This window comes from Epinephelus lanceolatus, chromosome 23, assembly GCF_041903045.1.
Source record: "Epinephelus lanceolatus isolate andai-2023 chromosome 23, ASM4190304v1, whole genome shotgun sequence".
Classification (NCBI taxonomy): domain Eukaryota; kingdom Metazoa; phylum Chordata; class Actinopteri; order Perciformes; family Serranidae; genus Epinephelus; species Epinephelus lanceolatus.
Window position 1 is genome coordinate 20,111,310 of NC_135756.1, and position 25,116 is coordinate 20,136,425.

Here is a 25,116-nt window from a genome sequence, read left to right on the forward strand (position 1 = left end):
TTTCAATTACAGAATGCCAGTGCAAATTTTGACAAGTCTGTCGGAAAGTCTATACCCATGTGAGGGTGAGCGGGCGGGTGAGCATGGGTGTATTTTTGACTTGTTTTTTGGTATGCCTGAGTGCTTCCTTGCCTCGCCCGTGAGCTGGTTTACACATGTTTGTCAGGTGGACCGTGGATCCCTGCAGCAGCTTGATGTTCACACATCACATTGGTACTTACACATCCTCTCCCTGTCTCTCTTCAACAGGCTCTACTGAAGATGTGACTTGTTGGATTACAGGCTCAACTCCCAGACAAGATTTCTACGACATCGCTGCCACATTTCTATACTACCGCTCCCTTTATCACACTGTTGATTCTGGAATATGATTCGCTCATGGGGCTCGGCTAGCTCCACCCCTGGGGCCCTCTACCCCTCTCATTTTAACCAATAGGAAGGCCCTACTTTTTGATATTCCCCAAAAGCACATCATCAGTTTTGGAATACCAGTCCGAAATCCCCGTTTGAGATCACTTTGGCTCTTGTTTGGTAATCATGGAATCACAGTGGAACCCGACTTCATACCCGCAGTCTCCCGTCGTCTTTCTGCTTATGGCGACTTCCTACACTTGGCTCCTTCCTGTCACCTCCGCTCAGCGAATCCCAATAGACCCCCAGGCGGCACCTGAGTACGCCCACTCTATCCGACTGGATGGGGACATCATCCTTGGCGGATTATTTCCCGTGCACTCGCGAGGCGACCGCGGCACACCCTGCGGGGAGCTAAAAAAGGAAAAGGGAATCCATCGTTTGGAGGCCATGATGTTCGCCATAGACCTGATCAACAAGGACCCCGAGCTGCTTCCCAACATCACGCTGGGGGCCCGGATCTTGGATACCTGCTCCAGGGACACGTACGCTCTGGAGCAGTCCCTGACGTTCGTGCAGGCCTTGATAGAGAGGGACGGCTCCGACGTCCGCTGCGCTAACGGAGACCCTCCGATCTTCACCAAGCCGGATAAAATTGTGGGGGTGATAGGCGCCGCGGCCAGCTCGGTGTCCATCATGGTGGCCAACATCTTGCGCCTGTTTAAGGTAAGACTTGACTCCTTAATCCTTCCTTTTCCCTTCTCCTCTGTGTGTGTGTGTACATTTCTGTGCATGCCGTTTGCACTCCTCCCTGCACTCATCATCGCTGGCGAGATAAAGTTCAGCGATGACAACCAATTAAAATGAACTCAGTCTTCCCGGAGGTTTTAACAACGGCAGCAGTGCCACCTCTTCCTGTAGTGATTGGGAGGGAATTTGCTTTCGCCTGTGCATCTGCCTTTAAAAGCTTTAAGTGTGATTTTATCTCTTGTGCTCAGATGTGTGTGTGTACAGTATGTATGTGAGGAGGGATGTGTCAAGATGTGTCAAGTGATGCTTGTAAGGAAGGGTTTTGTGTGTGAGTGTGTGTGTGTGTGTGAGTGAGTGTGTGTGTGTACGGCGCAGCTTAGATCATCCCTGGCTTGTGGTTGAGCCAAATAAAAATGGCTGCCAAACACGGCTATCAATTACTGCTGAAATCTGTCAACAGCCACTTCATTCACTGCAGCGTACACTCGTGTGTATATGTGTGTGTGTGTGTGTGTGTGTGTGTTACCCAATAGGACATCTCTTTGTATTAGTGTGTTTTCTAGTACATGCGTGGGCCTAATTGAGCATCCTTACCAGCACTCATGTGTATGCATGCGACGGTGTTTCTTCCCTTTGTGCTGCTCTCGTTTGTGTCCTTGCAGAAGCTCTCACATCTATGATGGAGAATACTTGTGCCTCTCCAGGTGTGTGTTTGTACAAGCGCGCTTACGTGTGTTGGCGTTGTCGTCATTAGCTGAACAGGGCTGATGGATGGCCATATGATTATGAAATATGAGTCCAGTAATGACGCCCATGGCATTTTCACATCCACATCTATCCCACGCACTTACACGGTAAGTGTGTGTGCTCGCAGCCACACATTTTTTGCAGCCCTTATTTCGGAAATCTGTACAGTACGTGTGTGTGTGTGTTTGTGTGTGTGTGTTCGAACGCACTTGTTAACAACCGCTCGTGCTTTGAATGGAAGATTTGCATATTAAACAACAACAACAACTAAACATGATTTATGCCAGGATCTGTCACAGCAACAGCACTCGAACAGAGCGCCTTTCTGGCACCGCAGTGCCTCGTTCTCATTTGCCTAATACGATTTAGTGCATTGTGTGTGTCTGCGTACACGTGTGTGTGTTGCATGTCAATGTGGGAGTGAATCTCGTGTTTGTCCACCGGTAAAAAACAGTATATTTGGGTAAGTGTGCCAGCTATTGTTTATGTGCGTGTGTGGGAGTCTTAAGTAGCTCGTGAACCGATCCGTATGCGTGATGATACCAACCAGAGGCCTGTGGCAGTGGTATTATATGACACAAGACTGTATCTTTCTCTGCATGGTTTAACATGAATAATGCAGCATGTGTCACAGTCTGAAAATAGTATGGAGGACACACACACACACACACACAAACATGCTGCGATAAACATATGTCTTTTTTAACTGGGCTAATCTGACAGTGCCAGTCACAGCTAGTCGCCCACTCAACACAAGGGGCTCAGAAAGCTAACACAGCACCGAGAGCGTGTGTGTGTGTGTCTTTAAATCTAGCAGCAGACAAAAGAGATTCAAACAACAGATTGTGTGAAAAATTTTGCATCCAAATCCTCAGATAAACAGCCGCTATTGTTTTTTTTTTTGTTTTTTTTTTTTAACTGTGCTCAGCCGCTGAGGGAACCGTGTGTTGACAATCACAGAGAAATCAAGTCGGAACAAAAGTTGTTGGTGTTTCTTTTGTTACTGGTTCCTCTTTTGAAGATTATCTTTAACTGTCTCTGCTTTGTGGGATGATACGAAGTGGAGAGAGGGGATGACATAAGATATAATAAGATGAAACTTTGCTTATCCTCGTGGGGAAACCAGGCCGGCGCCGCAGCATATTTCAGAGGAAACTCCAAAGGAATTTAGCATATAAAAAGAACAGAGCAAATGGGGGTCATCTTAATACACTAAGTTAGCAATTTCAACAATATGATTAAGGGAAATGTATAGATCACAGTGTTAAACTGTACTTATGGTTTGTGTTGGAATAAAATCTTACTGTTTGTGTTTCCTGCCCTGTGGTGCTTCTTTTAAGGGGGCTTTTTTTTTTAGGTCCGGAGCCCAGCACACTTGATCCCTAAGTCCAGTTTGTGTGATTTTGATTAGCATGAACAATGTCACATACCCGGGCCACAAATGTTAGTTCATCCCCGGATCCACTTGAAAAGATGGTCTTGAGAACGGTTCATGTGCACTCAGGTACACGACACGTCAGATGTCAACACCAAATGTACATATGTACCAAAACATGCAAGTAGATTGTTATTTAACATGACTACTGGGAGTTTTTGACTGTCTCAATTTAATTCCAATGCCTCTGTATCAGATGGCAGCACAGCCCGCCGCGGCCAGAGAGACAGACAGTTCCAGTGTGAGGCGGAGAGCTCCGTGCCCGACAGCAGCGATCCCTGTGGCAGCAGTGTCCATCTTGATGTCAGTTCCAGTTAATTTTACTTTCAATAGCCCGTCCCCCACTTACTGGTAATTAACAGGTTAATTTTTAATTATATATATAAAAAAAAAGAATGCTAAATGACATGAAACACGAGAGGCCTTTCCTTTCAGTCCTGTGCTCCATTGACTCAGTGAGCTTTTGCACTGCATTTCAAAGCACTACCCATTTAGAGGTGGTAAATTTTTAATGCTTTCTGATGTAAATGTCTTGTCTTTGTTTTAAATTTTCTATTGGCTTTGCTGACAGACAGCCAGCTAGCCATGTTAACATGTAGAACATAGTGCCCACTGCTTAGCCGCCACTATTTACTGTTTAGCTAACGTTAGCCTTGACTGTTGTGCACTGTGTACCACCAGGGTCTGGGGGCGGGGGGCTAGCTTGTGGTGCCACCCGTTCGGTAGTTATTTCTAGTAATGCTGCAAAAACATGATGGCCACCCTCCAGTGTCCCCCCCCATGTAGCCCCGGTGAGCAAGCGGCTTCATTTCGGGCCGCAAACCTCCTTTAGCATTGTTAACTATGTTAGCACTACCATCCATGCTGACACTGCGGACAGCACTAACAGAGCTAACTGTAGTTAACAATGCTAAAGGAGGTTCGCAGCTTGCTCGTCGGGGCAACCAGAGTCACATAGATGATGATGCAAATGTACTCGGGTATGGAACAACATTACTGATGTGAAAGCTGAGCGGTGGTTGAGTCAAGGGTGGGGGTGGGGGTGGGGGGAGGGAATCGTAATGATTGTCAGAACTCCAAAAAATAGGAACTGTTATAAACTACCTGAACTGAACTGGGGATATTGTCGAGCGGTGGAAGGAGCACTTTGAGGAACTCCTGAACCCGGCTGTCACTTCTTCCGTGGAGGAGGCAGAGCTTGAAGACTCAGGGAAACTCTTGGCTATATCCCTGGCGGAGGTCGCCTAGGTGGTCAAAAAGCTCCCCAGCAGCAAGGTGCCAGGTGTGGATGAGATTCGCCCTGACATGATGAAGGCTCCAGACATTGTTGGACTGTCATGGCTGACACGCTTTTTCATTGTCTCGTGGAGGTTGGGTACAGTGCCATTGGAGTAGCAGACCAAAGTCATGGTCCCCATTTACAAAAAGGGGCCGGAGGGTGTGCTTCAATTATCAAGGTATCATTCTGCTCAGCCTCCCTGGCAAAGTTTACTCCAGGGTGCTGGAAAGAAAGCTCTGATCATTGTCGAACCTCGGATTCAGGAAGGGCAATGTGGACTCCTTCCTCGCCTCCATCTGTCCTACCGTCCTTCCGTCTTGCATCTGCAGTGATGTGGGCACTGTGCTGAACTGGCATAGTGAAGAGGGAACTGAGCCAGAAGGCAAAGCTTTCGTTTTACTGCTTCATCCATGTCCCAACCCTCAGGAGCTTTTGGTAGTGACTGAAATAGTGAGGTTGCTGATCCAAGTGGCCAAAGTGAGTTTCCTCTGTGGGGTGGCTGGGCTCAGCCTTAGAGATAGGGTAAGGAGCTCGGACATCTGGAGGAAGCTCGGAGTAGAGTCTCTGCCCCTTGCCGCCGAAAGGGGTCAGTTGAGGTGGTTTGGGCATCTGATCAGGATGCCTCCTGGGTGCCTCCCTTTAGAGGTGTTTTGGGCATGTCCCACTGGTAGGAGGCCCCGGGGCTGACCCAGAACACGCTGGAGGGATTACATATCTCATCAGGCCTGGGAACACCTTGGGGTCCCCCAGGAGGAGCTGGAAAACGTTGCTGAGGAGAAGGACATCTGAGGTGCTCACTTGGCCTGCTGTCCCACGACCCAGCCCCGGATAAGCAGATGAAAATGAATGGATGGATAATAAACTGCCTTTAAATTGTTAAAATTGCAGCATGAAAAAGGTGTGTGGAACAACAGCTAGAGTCGTGTGGAGTCAGTTCTCAAGCTCATAAAAGGCTCAGTTTTGTTTTCAGTGTGCATTGTCCCATGCATCTACAGGGAATCGAATTAATGAGGATACTGGTGAGTCATAGATTGGGAGAGCTCTGGGGTTTCACAAATTGCAGATTTAATATGGAGGGCACATACCTGGAGCACCCTGTCCATCACGATCCTGTCCTTGTTTGCAGTTTGGTGCCCCTCTGCTGCTCTTCTCATCAAAAAAAACTCACACAGTGTCATACATTTTTGTCTCTACTCTCATGTTTTGTCTTTATTTTTCTCTGTAATCACTCATACTCAAAGATAAACTGCTTCATCCTTGGATATTGATTGTGTTTGTGCACAGTTGGTAATTACAGCAGCACTATGAATCCATTAACCCCTGAGGCTTTTGGTCACATCTTGAGGCAAACCTTGGCTATCACTTAATGATTTTAACCTGCTAATGTTTGCAATGAAAAGCCTAATAAGACATATAAACACCCAGACTCTAGAATTACGCATACTATGACAAATTTTACAGAGTAGGAGGCACCAGCTGCCTTCACATCAGCGAGTGTGTGTGTGTGGCTTTGTGTGCTGTGTTACCAGGAAGTCCTCACTATCTTACAATGAAGTGAAAGGCTCCTTTTACTCAGTGACACTCGCACGCTGCGTGTTGGAAGCCGAAAATGAAATTCAATTTATAAATTGATAAGTGGCGGCTGTCCCCTGGTGAGAGCAAATGGGATGACTTTGCCTCAGGGAATTTAGGAAACACTGCTATTATGCACCCACAACACACACACACTGGAATCTCTACCCTTCACTCAATCAGCGTCAGTTCCACTTGATTCCGCTTGAGGCTTTCAAACACATTCAAACACACACACACACACACACACACACACACACTTGTTTCTTTTGAGGAGACAACTTATTATCTGCGTCTCTGCTGGTGGTTTTTATAAAGTTGTGCGTTTCAAGGCCGAGGTCAGAAGCAGTAGTCTTTCCCACGCTCTCCTCGCATACGTCCAGCTGTGCACAAGCTGCGTGTGAGAGCCGTTATTCAAGGTTTGCATCTTGGTAATGTGTGTCTTATGTATGCATATGTGTATAACCATATGTGAAGGAGTGTTTGAGGAGGAAAAGCTGCAGACGAGCCCTCCAATTGCTTCCATAATTCAGTCGCAGCCTCCTCTCCTTGCCGTCTGTCTGGGGAATTAACTGCTGCACTGTGTGATATTGCTGATATATTCATCTGCCCATGTATTACCACTGCTATGATTGCTTTCCTGAGTACTGCTCTCTCTGTTGTTTGAGGTGGATTTCTGCACCATACATTGCGTGACGTGAACATACCCCTCTGCCAGGAGGCACCTGTGACACAGAGATACAGTACACAGAACGTCCTTTTCTGTGTGCGTACCAAGTCCCTGCACAAGCATGTGAAACCACACACGTTCTGCCGTTGAGCAAATTAGCGTGAGCAAATGTTTGCTGAAACCCTTGAAACAGTACAGCAGGCTGGGGCTTTTGCGCACTTAAAAGCCGTACTAGAACAATCTCCTTTTCAGGCACAGCAGCAACACCCTCTGAATTACAAATCAATTTGGCGTTCAGCTTCACACGGATGACAACAGCTGCATTAAAATGCAATTAACAGGAAAGGCAGTTATTTTATTCAGATGCCAATTCAATCCCTAACAGATTTGCCAATAATCTCAAGGTCAGTCAGAGTTTGCTGTTACAGTCTTGTCCTAATCCTGCAGATTGTTTGATGAAATAATAACGGGTGAGAAAAGCAGAGAGGGGAAAGAGTGTGAGGGAGATATTGCGAGGAAGAAGCAGGAAACAGAATAAGATGGAACAAAAGCGAAAGGACTTAATGAGAGACAGACCGACAGAAACAAAGGACAAAGACGCAGATGAAGAAAAGGCAGAGGGATAAAGACACAAGAGGAGGATAAAAAGGCAAAAAGCCAAAAAGACAAAGCGAACAGGAGAGGCTGTTGCATCCTCAAGAGTGTAATGATGTGGTGTTGATTTCTTTCATGGAGGCATTATGCATTAAGAGGGTGATGATAATGAAGCCACAGAGCACACTGAACAGCAAGCAGGGAAACTCATTAGGACGAGAGCGGGTCTCCGTTTTGTGTCAACTTGTGCTTGAGAACGTTCCTGAAGCGGGGAAACATCACGGTCGCTACAGACGGGCAGGACGCGCTCATCCAACCACGACTAACGAAGGCAGCCCTAATGAGCAAATGGTTAATGAAGGGAGACCTAATTGTCCTTCTGAAATTATTTATTACTTTCATTTGTTGAGTGTTGCCTGGAGATGATTCATTTACAAGAGCCATATGTAATGTGTGACCACAGCCCAAATTGGATTTGTTAGCAGCTGAATGGTACAAATCCTTGAACCGGGTTGGAAAATGACAAGCAGGAATGTTGGATGAACCTTTTTGTTTTTAGGTATTAACATGCTTGAAAATGTGTCAGTATGAAGCTGAGTAATATTCCTTTGATGAGTCAAGACAATTTTATTTATATAGCCTCAAACCATAACTTACAAATTCATATTAAAGAGCTTTACAATCTGTACAACACAGACACCCCTTATTCTTAGACCCTTGATTCAGATAAGGAAAAATCCCCCCAGGAACTCTGGAACAGGGACAGAACCTCGAGGGATCCCTTGAACAGGGCAGACAAACATTCAGTAGATGCCATATATAAAGAAAATGGCATCTAGCATTAGAAAAAATATTACAATATGTACAAACATAAGGACAGTATTCGATAAATATAATGCAAATATACTGTATATGAAGAATTATACAATGGTTCATAAGATATCCAACAAATTAGCATCCCTACCAATTAGGTTAGGTTCAGAAAAAGAATCACGGTTTGGTGTTGTCACGTTATGTACTTAACATAAAGTTACGCAGGTCAGCTTTAGGAAATTAAAGTTACGTAGGTTAGGTTTAGAAAAGTAAAGTTAGGTAGATAAGGTTGGGAGAGTAATGTCATGGAAAGGTGTCGTCTTGTTGCATTTTTATGTAAAGTTACATAGGTTAGGTTTAAGAAATTAAAGCTACGTAGGTTATGTGTAGGAAGTAATGTCATGTTGGTTAGTTTTAGAAAAATAAAGCTACATAGGTTAGGTAAAGGAAAAGAATCATGAATGGACGTTGTCTTGTTGCATTCTTAATGTATAAGTACGTAGGTTTGTTTTCGGAAATCTGAGTTATGTAGGTTAGGGTTAGGCAAATAAAGTTACGTAGATGAGGTTTAGGAAAGTAATATTACGTAGTTTAGGTTTAGGGAAAAGAATCACGAATGGGTGTCATCTTGTTACGTACTTAATATGAAGTTACGTAGATTAGGTTTAGAAACGTAAGTTCCATTGGTAAGTTTTAGGAAATTAAAGTTACATTGGTTTATTTTAGGAAAATAAAGTTATGTAGCTAGGGTTTGGGAAAGTAATGTTACGTAGCTTAGGTTTAGGAAAAAAATCATGGTTGGTACGATACGTCTTATAATGTATTTAACATGAAGTTACGTAGGTTAGGTTTAGAAAAAGAAACACAGAGGCATCGTTGAGTTATGTACTGCACATGAAGTTATGTAAGTTAGGTTAAGGAAAAGAAACATTGCATTGGGGCGTCGTCGGGTTTTGTACATAACGTGAAGTTATGTAGGTTAGGTTTAGGAAAAGAAACATCGCATTGGGGCATGGTTGACTTATGTGATTAACGTGAAATTATGAAGGTTAGGTTTAGGAAAAGAAACATCACATCTGGGCGTCGTCCAGTTATGTACTTAACGTGAAGTTATGTAGGTAAGGTTTAGGAAAAGAAACATTGCATTGGAGTGGTGTCGAGTTGTAGCCTTAATAGGAAACACCCTGCCACCCCTAGTCAGAGGACCTCAGGTTAGTGGATGGTGAGTGACAATTTAGAAGATCAGCCAGGTAGCTCTGTGCCATACCATGAAGGGCCTTAAAAAGCAAGACAAAAAATTTAAAATCAATTCTAAAATGGACGTCAGCCATTGAAGGGAAGCTAAAATAAAGCAGATATGATCACGCTTACATGATTTGGTTAATAGTCTAGCGGTTGCGTTTTGGACACCGTGACGCTGTGTAATCATGTTTTGGTTAAGGCACGTAAACAGGGCATGACATGTTTCCTTCTTTACTTCTGTCAGTGCATTGGTCACGTGATCGCAACATTTACGATTAAGTGGGTTATTTTCGAATTACTAACTCATGAGTATGTGGGTTATATACGAATTCTGGTGCGTTACTTTCGTAGGTATATATATGAACAGTGCCTGAGAATGACAGTGCAGGTCAAACATGAGAATGTAAGTATAGGTCAAACATACACAGTGTAAGAAGACTATGTTCCTTTTTTCATTTTTTATAGTAAAAAAACAGGTGAAAATTTGGTACATATTCAGCAGTTTATTTTCACTCCCTCCAGTTTTTCATTCATTTCCTATTTCCTGAAATGTTATCATAGAAAAAGGAACTCTTTGACTGTGAACCATGGCGATCAATGTTCTTTTGCAGCAGGGAACATTGGGTGCAATGGAATATGAAAAAAATATCAGTAAAAAATGGTATAAAAAACTGAAACCGTAAGTATGTTCAGCAGACTAAACTGTGATTCTGCTGCTCTTTGCCACAGCCTTTATCAGTGCACGCTCACATGCACACAATCACAACATATAAATACATGTGTACTCACACGTACGGGGACAAAGCAAGAATGTAATTTAAAGTTTAATGAAGTTCTCTGATGAAAACCAAGAGGTCATTAGAAATGTATTTAATGAAACCGCTGACTGTGTATTTGTTAATGTGTGGATTTATTTGTGCCTACTTGACCGTGATTGTGTGTGTGGGATAGAGAGGGTTTCCTGAAAGGCATTAATTGAATGTGTGTGTGTGTTTGTGTGTGTTTGTGAGGGAAATGGAAAGAGGAAAAGAGATAGAGACTGTCTGTGAGTATTATCTGCATGTGTGCGTGTATGGAAAACAGCAGTGTATAGAGTGCGTTAAAGTGGAATGAGATTCTATCTCTGCTCCTCCTTTCATCAGGTTCGTGGCTGAATAGAAGCTCAGATAAGGGATAAGTGAAACCATTACACACCGCCAACGGTTTCACACATCACAGCTGGACGATGCGGACCATTCTGACTTGTCATCATATCAGGAAACACACAGTTTTAACTAGAATAACACATTTGTGTATTTTACCGACCTCTCTCACAGTGGTCATTTTAACTTGTCAAACACAGGTGTAACTAATAATATTAAGATGAATTAACTTAATGACACACCTAAATGGAACAGGACCCACTTTAATGTTATTAATGTGCTTTTCCTGTTAAGCCAAGTCAAAATTTCTGCCTATTCATTTTTGGCAGGTAACATTTTCTCCACTCCTAAGGAGGAGTTGGCAGCCACGGTGCAGTGCACCACAGGGATCAACCCCAGGCAGAGGTACTCCTAATACCCAACATGCATCATGTCTTTTTGGGGTGCAAGGAAACTCATGTTAACATGGGGATAATTTGCAAACAGCATTAAACTCTGATGGGATTTGGGGGTTTGTATGAGATGCCAGTGCTAACCATTCAGCCAACACCCATGGTAATTCAGGTGTGAAGCTGTGCCAGTGAGCCAGTGTGCACAATACCTGGACCCTGGCACACATTAATAGTGCCGTTAGTCATACCCCTATTTCACAAGACATGTCCGCTGTGAGGAGGAGCTGTTCGCTCCAGGAAGAACAGCACTAAAATGTAGATAATTATTGACTGAAAAACAGAAATATCAAATTATTTTCATATTTTTTGGCATTTTTTCTGTGCTGCCTGTGTATCATGGTGTGTCTATTAAAGACTTGATCATCATGCAAGCAGTGCGCCTGGTTCTATTAAAGGATACCATGGTTCAAACACTTGGATGAAACTCAACTTGTCATTCCAACATGAATTTATGTTGTAAGTTTGGCTCCCTGATGAAATGTTTTCAGCATGCATGATTTCACCACTTGCTCTGGAAGACAGTGCATCTGCATTGGAATGACACAGCTGTAATGGATTCTCTCATTTGAAATAAATGAACTCGACAAGGAGAGAAAATGAGATTGAGGGAGAAGTCGCAGAGTGGAAACTTGTTTCCAGAGCTGAGGGAGTTACATTTTAAATTGAAATATTCTCCATTTTATGGACAAAACAAGATGTCAGCTCTTGGCAATTGGTTCCCGTTGTGTAAGTAAAGCTTATTAAAAAATATTTTTTACGCAATATTTTAGTGTAGAATATGTAAGGAAAGTGAACTGTCATTTTAATGATAATATTTGTGTCCAGGTCTCTTAATACATCCGTAAGAGGATGCCATATTACACAGAAACATGGCGGGCTGAAGAAAATGCTTGGTTCATGTTAAGAAATTCAAATATTGTATATTACTTTTTGCTCATTTGTAATTTATGATATCGTATAAGGCTGTAAGTTTTTATGTTGTCCATATAGAGTGACCTAGATTAATGAGAAAAGGTGTTTTATTGATATTAAACCTGACAGGTAAAGCAATACTTCACTGGTTTCAGGGAAAGTTGGCCACTGCATGAAAGAAGTCAAAATCCCCTTTTAATATAAAGCTTCAAACTGTTTTAGCACACTTGGGTAGCAACACGAATCTTCACTAGGACGTTAATACAACACAAATTATTTTTTAGCGACCATATTGTTTACACATTACAACTTAAAGCTCTTGAAAACACTAACATCAGAAGAACAACGAGACCATCCATGGAGCACGTGAATGCAGCATCTGTTCAAAATTTCCTCAAATGAGTGAAACAGCGCCCCCCGGGATTAGCTGGTAAATGTCATACGCGTTGTGTGGTCAAAGGTGGTATTGCACCGTAACGGTTGATGCTCGAATCAGATGAAGGTAATTAAAACCTGTCAAACGTTTTGATGCGCACCCTGCGATGCTACAGCACAACTAGAAATGGACAAGTTTCTGGAGAAGAAACCCTGAAAAGTGAGTTGTTAAGTTCGTCTCACTTTGGCATTACACCAAACAATGTGAAGCTGACAAGATAATTTAGTTTGAGATAGCAAAGTGGGAGAATTAACGGTGTTGCTAGCTCAATGTATTAGCTAACCTCACGCTAAATTGTTAGCGTAAGACAAGTTAACTGTTAAGCTAACTTAACTAGCGGCATTACAGGTGTGGCAACGAGTAAACAACATGACCATAACTGCAACAAGTGCCATGGGAAATTTCTGGACAGTGGATATGAACCACTTCATCTCCGTGAAAGAAAGGAGACAGGACTTGGACGTCAAATAACGTGAGTCTAATACACCCCATGTCTGTAAACTAACACTGTTGTCAGTTGCTATGTGGACTGAGCCTGGTTTGGGTACTGAAGAGATGATGTGTTTAAAGTAACCAAGCTGTTGTCCACACACTCAGAGAGGCTGCAGGGCCTGGAACAATTTTAAAATCATCCAGTTTTGCATTTATTGATCGTCCAGTCATCTGCTGATGTGTGATTTGTGCATGTGTAATGAATTATTAGCTTGCTAGAATATTGTGGAAGATGTTGCATATGATAAGACCATGCAAGTCATGTATTTTATACCTGCATTGAATCTTTTTGATGTGGACATGTACTTAAAGTTTGACGCCTTGAGCCTAACCTTTGGCTGTCAGTGGATTCTCACTATTGTGTGACATTTTATATACTAAATGATCAACCAGTTCATCTATAAAAAATCTGTGGATAAAACAAATAATCTTTAGTTGCAGTCCTGTATCAGAGTACAGGATAAGTTTTGCTGTATATATTTTTGTTTGCTAAGAAGGTGCATCAGACCTTGTCTTTGTCCAGCTTATTTCTCTTTGATCAGGGGTTACCAACCTTAAATATCAAACGAGACATTTTTAACCAAAAATAATAATAAAAAAAAAATCTGCCTGGAGCTACAAAGCATATTTAAGCCTTATAGTAACACTGTATTAAGTCCAAATTAGCCTATCGACATTAAAAAATAGGTCTAAATTAGCATTCAAAAATATGTTTTACCACAAGATGGCTCCTCTGCAGTGGGCTATTTATGATTATTTGGTCCTTGAACTTTGCAATTCTGTATTTTCTTTTGAGACTTTTGCTTTTATGGATTTGAAATCCATTACTAGCCTAGCTAGGGATGCTCAAGACTAGCCACTGCTGTTGGAATTTAGCAAAATTTAGAGGAAAAGGTGCCAGGTTGTAGACATTTTTTTTTTTTTTTAAATCAGTGCATATGCTACACATTTTTACAATTGGAGAATGTTAGAATTTCTTTAGGCTTACACCATGATAAATAACAAACAAACAAACAAAATACATCTCATACATCTTAAATTCAGCCCCTGAAATATAGCCTTCCTCTTGTCTCAGCCTGATCCTAATTTAAGATCTTAAGATACTCTTTTTCTCTCTCACTGCAGTCATCTTTATTTGTCTGAAATAGTCAACTCTTGAGATAACAGTAACATCCAAAAGAAAACTTGATTGGCTTTAAATGAGCATGCCCAATTTTAGAAATTGATCTCAGTGATCAAATTCAGGTCTCAACTTTGTGTATTTTAACGGTTCTCAGAGTTGAGAAACCTCAGAGAAGCCTATTAGTACAGCTAAAGAACTTCTGCTGAGTTATTCTTTTGCTCCCTATTTTTCTTAAGGGTGAAGTTAGTAATCTTCAAATAAGAAGCTGATTTATTTATGGTAACACACAGACTGACAAAGACAAAGACTACTGCGAACGGCAAAATTTCCTTCTGGGAAAATATGTATTTATCTGTGACTTGTCCTCTGTTTCTTTTTGATGTGAACATACATTTGTTGCCTGAGCGCCATCCTAAAGTTAACTAATTGTTTGTAATGTGGTTTGTTGGTGTTTCTTGTCATTTTATGTTTTATTTTTTGATTACATTTGAGCCTTGGAGGACGACAGCGAGGACCATTACACAGGTCTCAAAACACAAACTTGTGATCATGTCGTGAGTAAGGGGAGTGTGTCGTAATTGCTCAGCAAGAGTGCTGTGTCTTACATCTTCCAAAACTATTTAGGTCATCTTCCAGTCCTGCTAAAATAGCCTCGGCAGACGCACACACATCCACGTGGGATTGTGCCGCTATACAGGTGTGAAATTTGGTGTCAGTCTGAAAATTGCTATAGAAAGTGTTTGAAATGGGGGAAAACAGGCCTTCAGTCTGAGTGTATTGACTTGCTCTTGTGTTTGCGAGATGTGTTTGTCTGTTTCTGAAAAAGAAAAAGAAATGCTGTTGTTGGTTGTTACAGCATTTGTTATTGTTGGAATAACAAGAAACCAATCTGTGCTGGACGGCTGCTTCTTAATCTGCTTTTGTTACCACAAATGATCAGATTGGATGCTTGCTGCTGTCACTGTAATCGATCTGTGTGGTTGCTAAATGATCTTATTGCTTTGTGTTTGCCACCATAAGTGACAGAATGAACACTTGGGTGATAAGTTCAGCACCGTGCCGCGGAGCTACATGGGCGGAGACGATGTTAATTTACGTTCAAACTGTTTCTCTTGGAAATTCTTTTAAATTGAATGACATGTGATTCATAGATTATTTCTCAAGTAGCTTATTGGGGTGCAGACATGAAAAAAATACAGCATTTGAATACATATTTAATATTTGGAAGGGGGAAAAAAGGAGACAAATGCTTCATTAAGTCTGCCTTATCTTTCAAGCAGCATTTCCAATGTTGAGGCTGTGGAAGACAAAGTTAAGAAGTTAAAACAAGCGCTCGAGACAGTTCAAAGATTTGAAAACACATTTCAATATACAGTATTTTTAATAAAAGTGAGCGAAAGTAGGACAGATGAGAGAAAATGAGACGGGGCGAAGTGGCTTCAAGAAGGGAAGGGATTCCTTCTGAAATGAGATGTGGACCATTTTTTGATACGTGGCTGCCGGTATGAGGCTAAAACTTAACAGATAATATTGTTTTTTGTTTGATATGGAGTTGTGAACATCAGCTAAGAAGTGTCATGGTGTTTTGGCAATGAGAGAAGCAGATATAAACAAGTAATAGAAAGATAATGGCTGTTTTTTTTGTTATTTTTCTGCATCTTCTCTCCCTTTTTATTATTCAGATTCACTGCTTAATCTGTAGTGTCATTATCGTGTTCCCTGTCATCTGTATTCTTTTTATTTTTCCTATTTTTTTTTGCCTCCGCTCTTTCCGTATCTCCTAAAAGAGGAGGATGAGACCAGTAAAAATTGATAGACAGAAAGAAGCGGGGCAGTAAAGGTGATAGATAAGGAGATGGAAGGCAGTAAAACGGTAATCGTCAGAGGGAGAGAGTTCAGTAAAAGAGCAGCGGAAGACTCGAGGGAGAGAGACGGGGTTGCGAGAGGTGTTTTTACATCTTGCAGCGATGTTACATTAGATCAGAGAGAACAGGTGGGAGGAAGACGGAAGAGGGAGGTTAAGTGTTTGGCGTTTCCACATCCCTGCCTTCCTGCTCTTGGCATGCCTCAATCTATCTTTCTTCTTCTGCTGCTCTGTCGTCTGCTCTCCATCTCCTGCAGCCTTTTCAGACCATGTTAATAGCAGCAGGGTATTATTTATGAAAGCAAGGCGAGAGGACATGGAAAGAACATTAGCAGAAAGCCACGGTCGTCCTGCAAAAAAAAAAAGACAATATCTTTGAGGGGGCATTGACAGGATGCATGCTTATGTGTGTGTGTGTGTGTTTAAAATAGATGTCCTCCTTTGAAGACTAATATAGAACATGACATATGCTGCATGTGACACTCTTCCTCTCCCTCTTCTCACACACACATGCACACTCTATATGCAGTATTTCTATCCCCTTCCATTCCAATGGAAGTGATCTATATAATTGATTTATTGATTGACAGAGAATAAACAGGGAAATATGAACGTATTTATGGCACAATGGTTTGTGTTTTTCATGTCGGTGTGTATTGAGCTGCTGAGACTGCTGTACTGAGAGTTGGGAGAATTAGCATGTGTATTTGTGTGTGCACGGGGGGGTACGAGAGGGAGGGAGGACGACGGGGAAAGAGCGCGAGTGCATTACTTGCAGGGTTTTGCCAATTACCCCCCTAAGCTGGAGGTCAAGGAGGAGAAAGACGGAAAACATTTCTTTCTCTTTTTTTTTCCTTTAATCCGCATTCATTGCCTGCCAGGAATAGTCTCTCCCCTTCAGTCTCTCCCCTGAAATCTTCCTATTCTCTCTCCTCCTCATCACTCCGCCTCCCTTCCTGCTTCCAGCTTCCCTGAGGCCGTGTTCAGACTGACGTTGGCGCTGTGAAATGATGCCCATTAATATCAGTAAGACCACTTCCTTCAACACAGTGGCATTGCCAATGCATGGAGCTGCGTCAGGACAATGTGTCCAGTGAGAATCTGACTCAACAACAATATCCAGCAATGCACGGCGTTGACCTGTCAGACGTACAAGGCACATTCCAGGTTGATAATGAAATGCGAATGGTGTAATTCTATGGCTGATGTCGCAACTGTTGAGGTAGATGATAAAATAAGTGCTGTTTTTATAACTTTAAGGAGTTGTTGGTTCCTGTCTCATAGTTTTATAAATCACGATGGAGTGTTTTTGTATCTGATAAGACTCAAACTCAAAAGAGGAGGCTGAGGCCGAGGATCTGGGATAGCTAGTTCATCACCTCTGACCAAATGTGCAGAACCAGAAATCTGTTGAGTTTGGCAATGTAGAGGTGTTGTTGTTTAAAAAAAAACATGTGGTACATTTTAAGGTTGGCAATACTAACTCTGTGCAGGACCTTTTGTTGACCCCATGGAATCCTTTACTTTTTTTTTCAAAATTTCGTGTCTTATGCTTCAGTTTTACTAGATTGTGTGTCTGATGATCAAAGCACATGTTGTCATCAGAGAGAGAGTGTCTTATAATGTGGTAGGTGAACGAATTTTAGCACTTCAGTAAGAAAATATTAAAAATTTTATGAACATCAATGAATTTGATATAACACATTACACTACTTTTTTCAAAGAAAATGTTTCACTGCAGTTGTAAAACAAAAGAAATTGCTCTGCTTGTAGATTTTGACTTAGTCTCACAGGGCCTCCTCCACTAACTGCAGGATCCCACAGTAACGTTCATTGCCAGGATTTGGTTTTCAAGCAACCCAATACCAAAGAATACTGCTGTAATTTATACTTCCTGTGAATATAATCCAATTAGTCTCACCTTATTTTGAAAACCCTACATATCACATGTGTATCCTGGGCCATTTTGGCGCATCTACAGGTGGTTTGTCCATGGACATAAGAGTGACGGCTAGCTTGATGCAGAAACATCAGCCCACCAAAGAGCGCAGGAGGATTTGATCCAGCTTGGCTCACCAAGAAAAGACTGCTGTCAAGCTAGCCATCACTCGAATCCCTGTGGTAAACCAGCTGTTGTTAAAGTTGGAGACAGACACGGGCAGAGCAGAGCGAAAGAGCCCGATCAACTGTCTGATTGTATTTACTGACCCAGTGTAACTTTTGTACACCTGGTGTGTGTGGAGGACCTGAGCTCCACAGTACAGCTGTGTTTCTGCCAGCCTGCACATCTGCACAGTAAAAGCTGAACAAAGGTGAGTACTGACCCCGGAGGTCGTCTGAGCCAAATGGAGATTGCACTGAAACCAGAGCCGCATGCTTGAATTTGGTTGTCCTACGGGCTGTAATTAAACTGAATGGAAGATGAAGCGAGTATTCACAGAATGAAAGCATGACCATACCTTTACTCTTTTTTTTATTAATCATTTTATTTTCTTCCTCTGTTCTCATGCCTGTCGGCTTCTGCTCTTGTGCTCCAGCTTCTTCATCTCACCACTCGCCCTCCTCCTCCCTACCGTCCTCCCTCTCTCTGCCCTTGCTGCCCTAGCCGATAGCGCTCCTCCTCCGAGGTAAGGCAGCACTAAACGGCCTCGGCGCACCGTCCCCATGTATTTTTAATGGCCACGCCCGTCATGCTGGAATCTCTGCTTGAATTATGCATAGGGGATGAGTGAGGGAAAAGAGGAGAGGGGAAAGAGCGAGGGAGGATGCAGGGAGCAGAGAGTGAGGGTATGAAACAGAACAAAAAGATGAGAATAAAAGACGACAGAGGATGGGAGATCATTGTGGACAAAAAAAAAAACAGGGAGAGTGAAAAAGATGGGATGAGAGTGAGACATAGCGGGAGAGATAGAGATGTGTGTTTTGGAATAATCACAGCTCTGACAGAGGAGAGGAGAGTACGACCTCTCACCTCCCTCCATCAAGCCCTCATTTTATCTCTCCCCACCCCTGGATCTAACTTCACCTCCACACCCTGCATCCCTTCATCTATCTCTCTTTCTCTCCAGGGCTGCCTTTCTTCTCTGTCTCGCTATTTCGTCACCCCTTCCCCTCCCTCTGTCTCTATCGCTCTCTTTTACATCTCCCGCTCCCTCTTTTCTCCCCAAACTTAATACTCCTCTCAGTCCTCAACCCTCTTTCTTCATTTTCTTTTACTTTCTTCACCCTTTTCATCTCATTGCCTCCCTCTCTCTCTGTCTCTCTTTCCACCTCCCTAAATTATTGTCTTTTTTTTGGGGTGTGTGTGTGTAGCTGTGGCAATAGAGCGCTGGAGGGAAAGAGGGGTGAAGAAAAAAATGGGGAAAGTGAGTGAAACATAAAGCAAGAGGGAGTAAAAGGCAGACAGAGATGGATAAAAGGACGAACAGGTGTGGCTTAGACTTAAGACTATTGATTAGCATCATGGACTCTTTCCTTTGCCTCCCAAAAACACACACACACACTCCTCTTGGTAATGGACATCGGAGGGTGGCTGACATGCTCACCATGAAATAATGGAACAGATGTGTGACTCGGCTATTCATCTCCTTTATTACTTTCTCTCCCTCTTTTATTCAAAGTAGCTGGAACATCTGCATATGTGTGTGTGAATTTGGAGCATCCTGCACAGTGAAAGGGACGTACATGTGTGTTTCCATGCACGGTGACGGGCTAACTTTATCATTAGTGGAGCTAGTAAAGTCCAGGGAAGGTCTGATGCTGTGCTGGTAGTTGGTGCTATTATTTTATGTACATTCATATTAGTTTTATTAAGACAACATTCTTTTATGCAGTCCAGAGCAATATCAATAGTAGTATATAAGCATGGAGGAATAGATCACCCTGGAATAAAATAAAATGCAGCTATTATGTACTCTGTCCTAGTTTGTAGAAAAGCCAAACACACAGCAAGTTAACCCTCACACTTCCACTGCAGTGTTCTCCTGCCCTATTGCATTTAATGAGGCTGTCTTTTTATAAATCCAGAAAAGCCTAAAATCATTTTTCCCCCAAACAGCTCCTGCAGCACAATCCGACAGTTTTGTTAGCTGAATTTTTGCACTCTGGATCCAAAAGTTTACACATTTACTTTGTTATTCCTGGGATAACAGTTCACATTTTGTAGAACACATCCACAGCAGTGTCAATGCAGCTGCAGCTTAAATTTTGGAATAAACTTCTCAGTTCATTTAATGGAACTGACAGCATTTTTTTTAGTTTTAAAGGCACAATCAGTACTTCTTTGCCAACATTTACAAATCTTGGGGTTGTAAGTGTTTTAAAGGCACAATCAGTACTTCTTTGCCAGCATTTACAAATCTTGGGGTTGTACATTTCTGCAGCATAGACTGTATATAAAGATAGAGGACGTGTCTCCACCTATCCCCACTGTACAAAAATGATGCCAAAATATCCAGGATACAGCCGCTGCCAGTCTAACGTTAGTGACATCATTTAAAGCCAGAGTCTGCATATTGGTGATCTCACATAGCTGTCAATCATGACGTCAAACCATCTTGTTATTGTATGTTAAACTACTAAAACCAAACTCAGCCGAAAAATACACTTGAACATTTAATCATATCATACAGACTACCTAAAATGGCGTAAACCATCTTTGGGGAAAACTTTATTTGACGTCTACCTTGATCTTTCAGTTTGGCCCATGTCCCATCCACTAACATGGAGGTGGCGGGGTTTATGACCTATACTGCAGCCTCAACAAACAACAAAACCAGTTATTTTGGGCGATTGATTGCCGTGTTTCCAGCAGCTTTTTAGCTACCAAAACATGGGTGTTTTTAAGTGACCTGTGGCTGTGTCCATCCAGGATAATAATGTTCTGACACCAAATTTTCTTTGTCACCAAAACCAGGTATTGTAAGCCAGAACATGATCTTTCCGTAACCATAACCAAGTTATTTTTGTGCCTAAACCTAACAACACGTTGACCACAGGGTTGTTTAAATGTGAAGTAGCGTAAAGTTTCAAAGTATTTGCTACGTAAAAAAGTACAAATGTAACATATGTGGATGCAGAAACAATTCTCAGTGAGCTGGTGGCTAATGCACCATCTGTGGGAGCCTGTTTGACTTTATGCAAGCAAAAACAAAGGTTCAGAGAGTTTCAGGCACAGTCTGTACACAAAGTCCTGAGAAAAGGTCTAATCAGGCTAATTAAATGAAAGCACATGTGGGGATGAGCTGCATAGCTTCTAATTGGTTGCTCAATTAGGGATTGAAAGCAGGTTGAAATCCCAAACTGAACTTCTGATGAAACAAAAGCTCATAGTGGTGGTACTCGGACGAAAAATACTCCTGGTCGTAGTAGCTGTGTGATTGCAACGCTTCAAAAGCAAACTCATAATGATTGTGGTATTATAATATAACCACTAATGGCATTAGCATAAGTAATCCTATAAGTAGTTTATTCTTGTAAGTCAGCAAAGTTTACTTCTGGTCATCGCCACCGCCGTCTGTCTGTCAGACGTGACTCACGGTGAATCACACACACACAGCCCGACTTGCCATCGCGACTCTCCAGTTCTGATCGGGCTTTGAGAGCCGCAGACAAATTTGAGGGGTTACATGATTAGAGAAACCTTGGGGCTTTGGTATTTTGGAGTATTTTTGATATTTCAACGCAACGTCTGTGGTAATTAGGATGACATTTAGAAACGCTTTGATGTGTTTCCCCTCGTCTGTCAGGGAGCACGAAGACGGGAACACACAGAGACAAAAACTGCTTCCTCTCTACATGGTTTGTGCTTTGCCTACTCCACAATCTCCCCCAGTCATTCCAGTGAGGTTAATTTTACGGGCCTAATTGCTGAATGTTGAGGTGGTGATTAATCAGTGATTTACATGATCTATTATGCAGTGTTTTGACAATACAAAATACTAAAGACGCATAAATATGCCAGCTAAGTCAGTTACCCTTTGCATCCTTAACCACGGAGTCAAGCTCTCTCTTGGGAAGCACTGGCAAAAATACAAACACCCCCTTCTGATAGTTTGATTTGTTTTCTAATTTGAATTAAATGAGCTAAACCTTTAATATCCAAACCAGACATACAAAGCACAGGCAACCGTTTCTAATGTCAGCTATTGATGTGGAGAGTCGCACAACAGTGATTGTTATTCAAATTAAAGAAAAATTACAGTGCTAGGAGAGCTTTCAGCTGCTTCATATGACCATGTAATTAAATAAAATTTGAACTATTAGTTCACACTGAGGAGAAGAGGAAAGCAGAGGTGGGGAAAGGCAAGTATGAAGTGAAAAAGTAAAGGGTGTGCATTAAGATGCAGATCAACGGCTGCATGAATACAGAAACAGAAATATAGTGAATTAACAGACAGTGTGTGACAGAGAAGAGCTGCACCAGGCTGTCAATCACATTCTGACAAAGACACATTTGATTAAATTGCAGGGCATAAACACTTTCCAATTAGGTTTTCTCTTGCTCAGGAGAAAATGAGTGATAATGTTTTTAAAAAATTACACAAAACACCAATTTGGAAATTATGCTCTAAAGAAGTGACACCTCTAAATTAAGCAATGGTTGTGTGCTCTCACCCACACACACATGCACATGAGGAGGCTGGACTGCTGTTAATGAACACACCAACAATCACACCCTATTAATACAGAGTTATCACACCTGTTAATAAGCACTTTCACCCAATCTGCAAATGAGCCTGGTGTGAAACAAGTGGTGTGGTCCCCCCCCCCCCCCACTGTATTTACTCCCACAACCACTGTTGTCCTAAATGTGAAAATCACACCCTGCTGGTCCGCAACAGTTAACAGGATGAGGGAAGCGTTAAATATCACACGTTAATGATACATGACAACATAAAGGTGAGGAATGAAAGCATGAACTTTGCTGGCACAAAAGCAGGGACGATGTAAGCATAGGCTCGGGGTCATCGCCATTGTCAAAATGGTGGACGAATATCACTTTGCTGAGTTCACTTGACTGTGTACTGAGATTGGTTCACACTGTAGGAACTCTAAAGAGGCAGTGCTGAGGATTTGTTGCATTTTCATGGAGATTGCACAAATGAATAGATGGATGCCACTACAATCTCATTTGCTTGTCCCTGTACCCTCCAGAATTCTCTGAGGCTTAGCACATTTCTTACTCCTTTTTCTGTAAAATTAAATATCAAAGTGGCGACAATGCAGCATACTTTAATTCTGTCATACTAAGCTGGGATTTCAGTGCCTTATAGGGCTGGGTATCGTTAAAAGAATTAAGATACAAGCACCAATACCAGTACTTTCAAAGTGATACAGATACTAATAGAGTACAAAGGCAGACATTGTTTGACGTTGAAGAAGTTTCAGGACTACTTGGTTGTAGGTATTTTGGCTGATGCTTTAAATGTATTGAGTAGAGTGTGGACCCGAGCCCGACAATTCGGGCAAGGTTCAGATAAAAAATCAGAAATTTTGCTCGGGCAGAAGCCAAACAATGTTCAGTAGTCACTTCCCTACCTCAAAGATCTTCCCCGAGTCACAAGTCCCTTTTGGGAATCTGCTGGTTGAGTTTTTGCTGGTTTCCTTTATCAGCTTTGACTTGAGTGCTTTGAAGTCCAAAATACAGATCGCCACATCATCAACTACTTAGTCATAAATAACAAAGAAGACCCTGAAAGCTATTTTGGTTGCATGCCTTTTTGGTAGCTTTTTGCTAACTTTTTTTAAAGGTAAGAAGTGGCACAGAGTAACTTTGTGCTGCAGTGGCAGATTGAAGAAAATATGATCTCTTATCTTAGTGATGTGTTCTGTTTTGAGCAGTGTTTGGGCTTCAAGTAATTTCAGGAGAAAACATTAAATTTGATGTGAAAAATATAATGTTTATGCAATCTCCTGGCGTGTGACTCATGTCATGTGTTTGCATGTTAGCGTTTTAGTCACTAGGGAGCCTGTTTGTAGCCGGTAACATTAGTGACAACGTTATCTTTACATCACCTGTTCGACTGACTTAAGCAGTTTAGATCAGTGTTTCCTAAATGTTGTGCCAGTGTGGCATGACGCCTGTCCAGGTGTGCCATGGGATTTTGGGATAACCACACATTATTATTGCAATATTCAACTGGACCTTTAGCTACAAAAATGGAATTTAATTTCATTTCATTTATGCTGAACAAACTATCGGCCATGTGTAAGACGTAAGCAGTATGGCTGGTAAGTGTGACAAGTCCTGTAGAGTGATGCCAGCAAGTTTTGTGTAGAGAGTTGCAGTTTAACACAGACAGAAGTCATCTTGTGCTGCAATGTGATATTTATGTCCTGCAAAAACAATCTACCACTGACTTATTCTTAGCGGAGACAGGCAGAATACAAAAAAGCTGTTGGTATTTAGAATATACATGATGCCTCTGAGGAAGAAGTATTTCAGTAAAAAACAACTTGTCTAATGTTAATTTTATTCATTAGTTGCAGCATAGCAGATGGAATGATCAGTTTATGATGAGTCAAAGAGAAAGTGTCACTAATTTAATTTAAAATCGCATTTATGTAATAGGAATTGACATTTACATAAATCTGTGCTAATAATTGAATTTGCATACAAGTTTTGATGGCAAAAAAGATCTGTTATCTGTTTCATGGAGTGTTTTGTTCAACCAGTTCTTATGTAGCGTACATCATTTAGTTTAATGGTGATCGCCTAATCCTCTGGAAACAGATGACATAGCCTTTTCTCTGAAGGCCTGTCAGCAAACCTCAGCCTGCACATCCTGATACCTGTTGGCGAGGCGATTGAGAAAGCCCTTGGGGGTGCTTACCACTGCTTAACTCCATAAAAAAGCCGCTTCGCAACAATACATAAAACTCTCTGAGCGTGTTTCACTCGCCGTCTCAGAGGGAATTTAACCGCTAAGACAAGACAAGTCTCTCCCTTGTCTCACTGAGCTCCGTCCAAGTGGAGCTGGACACCTGCCAAGGTTTATGCACAGAAAAAAACAAACGAGTTTTTCACACATGCACACCGGCGCACGTGCACGCACTGAGATGCACACTGGGCAGGGAGACACGTACAAGACTGTACAGACACATTCACTCTGTTGCTGTTTTGCTGTGGTTCAGAGGAGATGGTTTTATAGAGAAATAAAAGAAGTCAAACGTTTTGGTCCAGCTGCAGAATCTTCACCAGGCTTATTGTTTGATGATTCACCCTGTAATCGAAACCAAAG

The 25,116-nt window shown here is 42.0% G+C and overlaps 1 protein-coding gene across 4 annotated transcripts in view; it reads left to right on the forward strand.

Annotated features, from left to right (window-relative positions):
- The window catches only part of grm8a (glutamate receptor, metabotropic 8a), a 337,808-nt gene that overhangs the window by 6,082 nt on the left and 306,610 nt on the right, over window positions 1–25,116 (forward strand). For all 4 annotated transcript variants that reach the window (XM_078165099.1, XM_033615178.2, XM_078165097.1 and 1 more), the window contains exon 3: window positions 250–1,077. In XM_078165099.1, coding sequence (XP_078021225.1) covers window positions 538–1,077 — 540 coding nt within the window. In that variant the 5' untranslated portion in view covers window positions 250–537. The remainder of the gene's footprint in view (window positions 1–249; window positions 1,078–25,116) is intronic.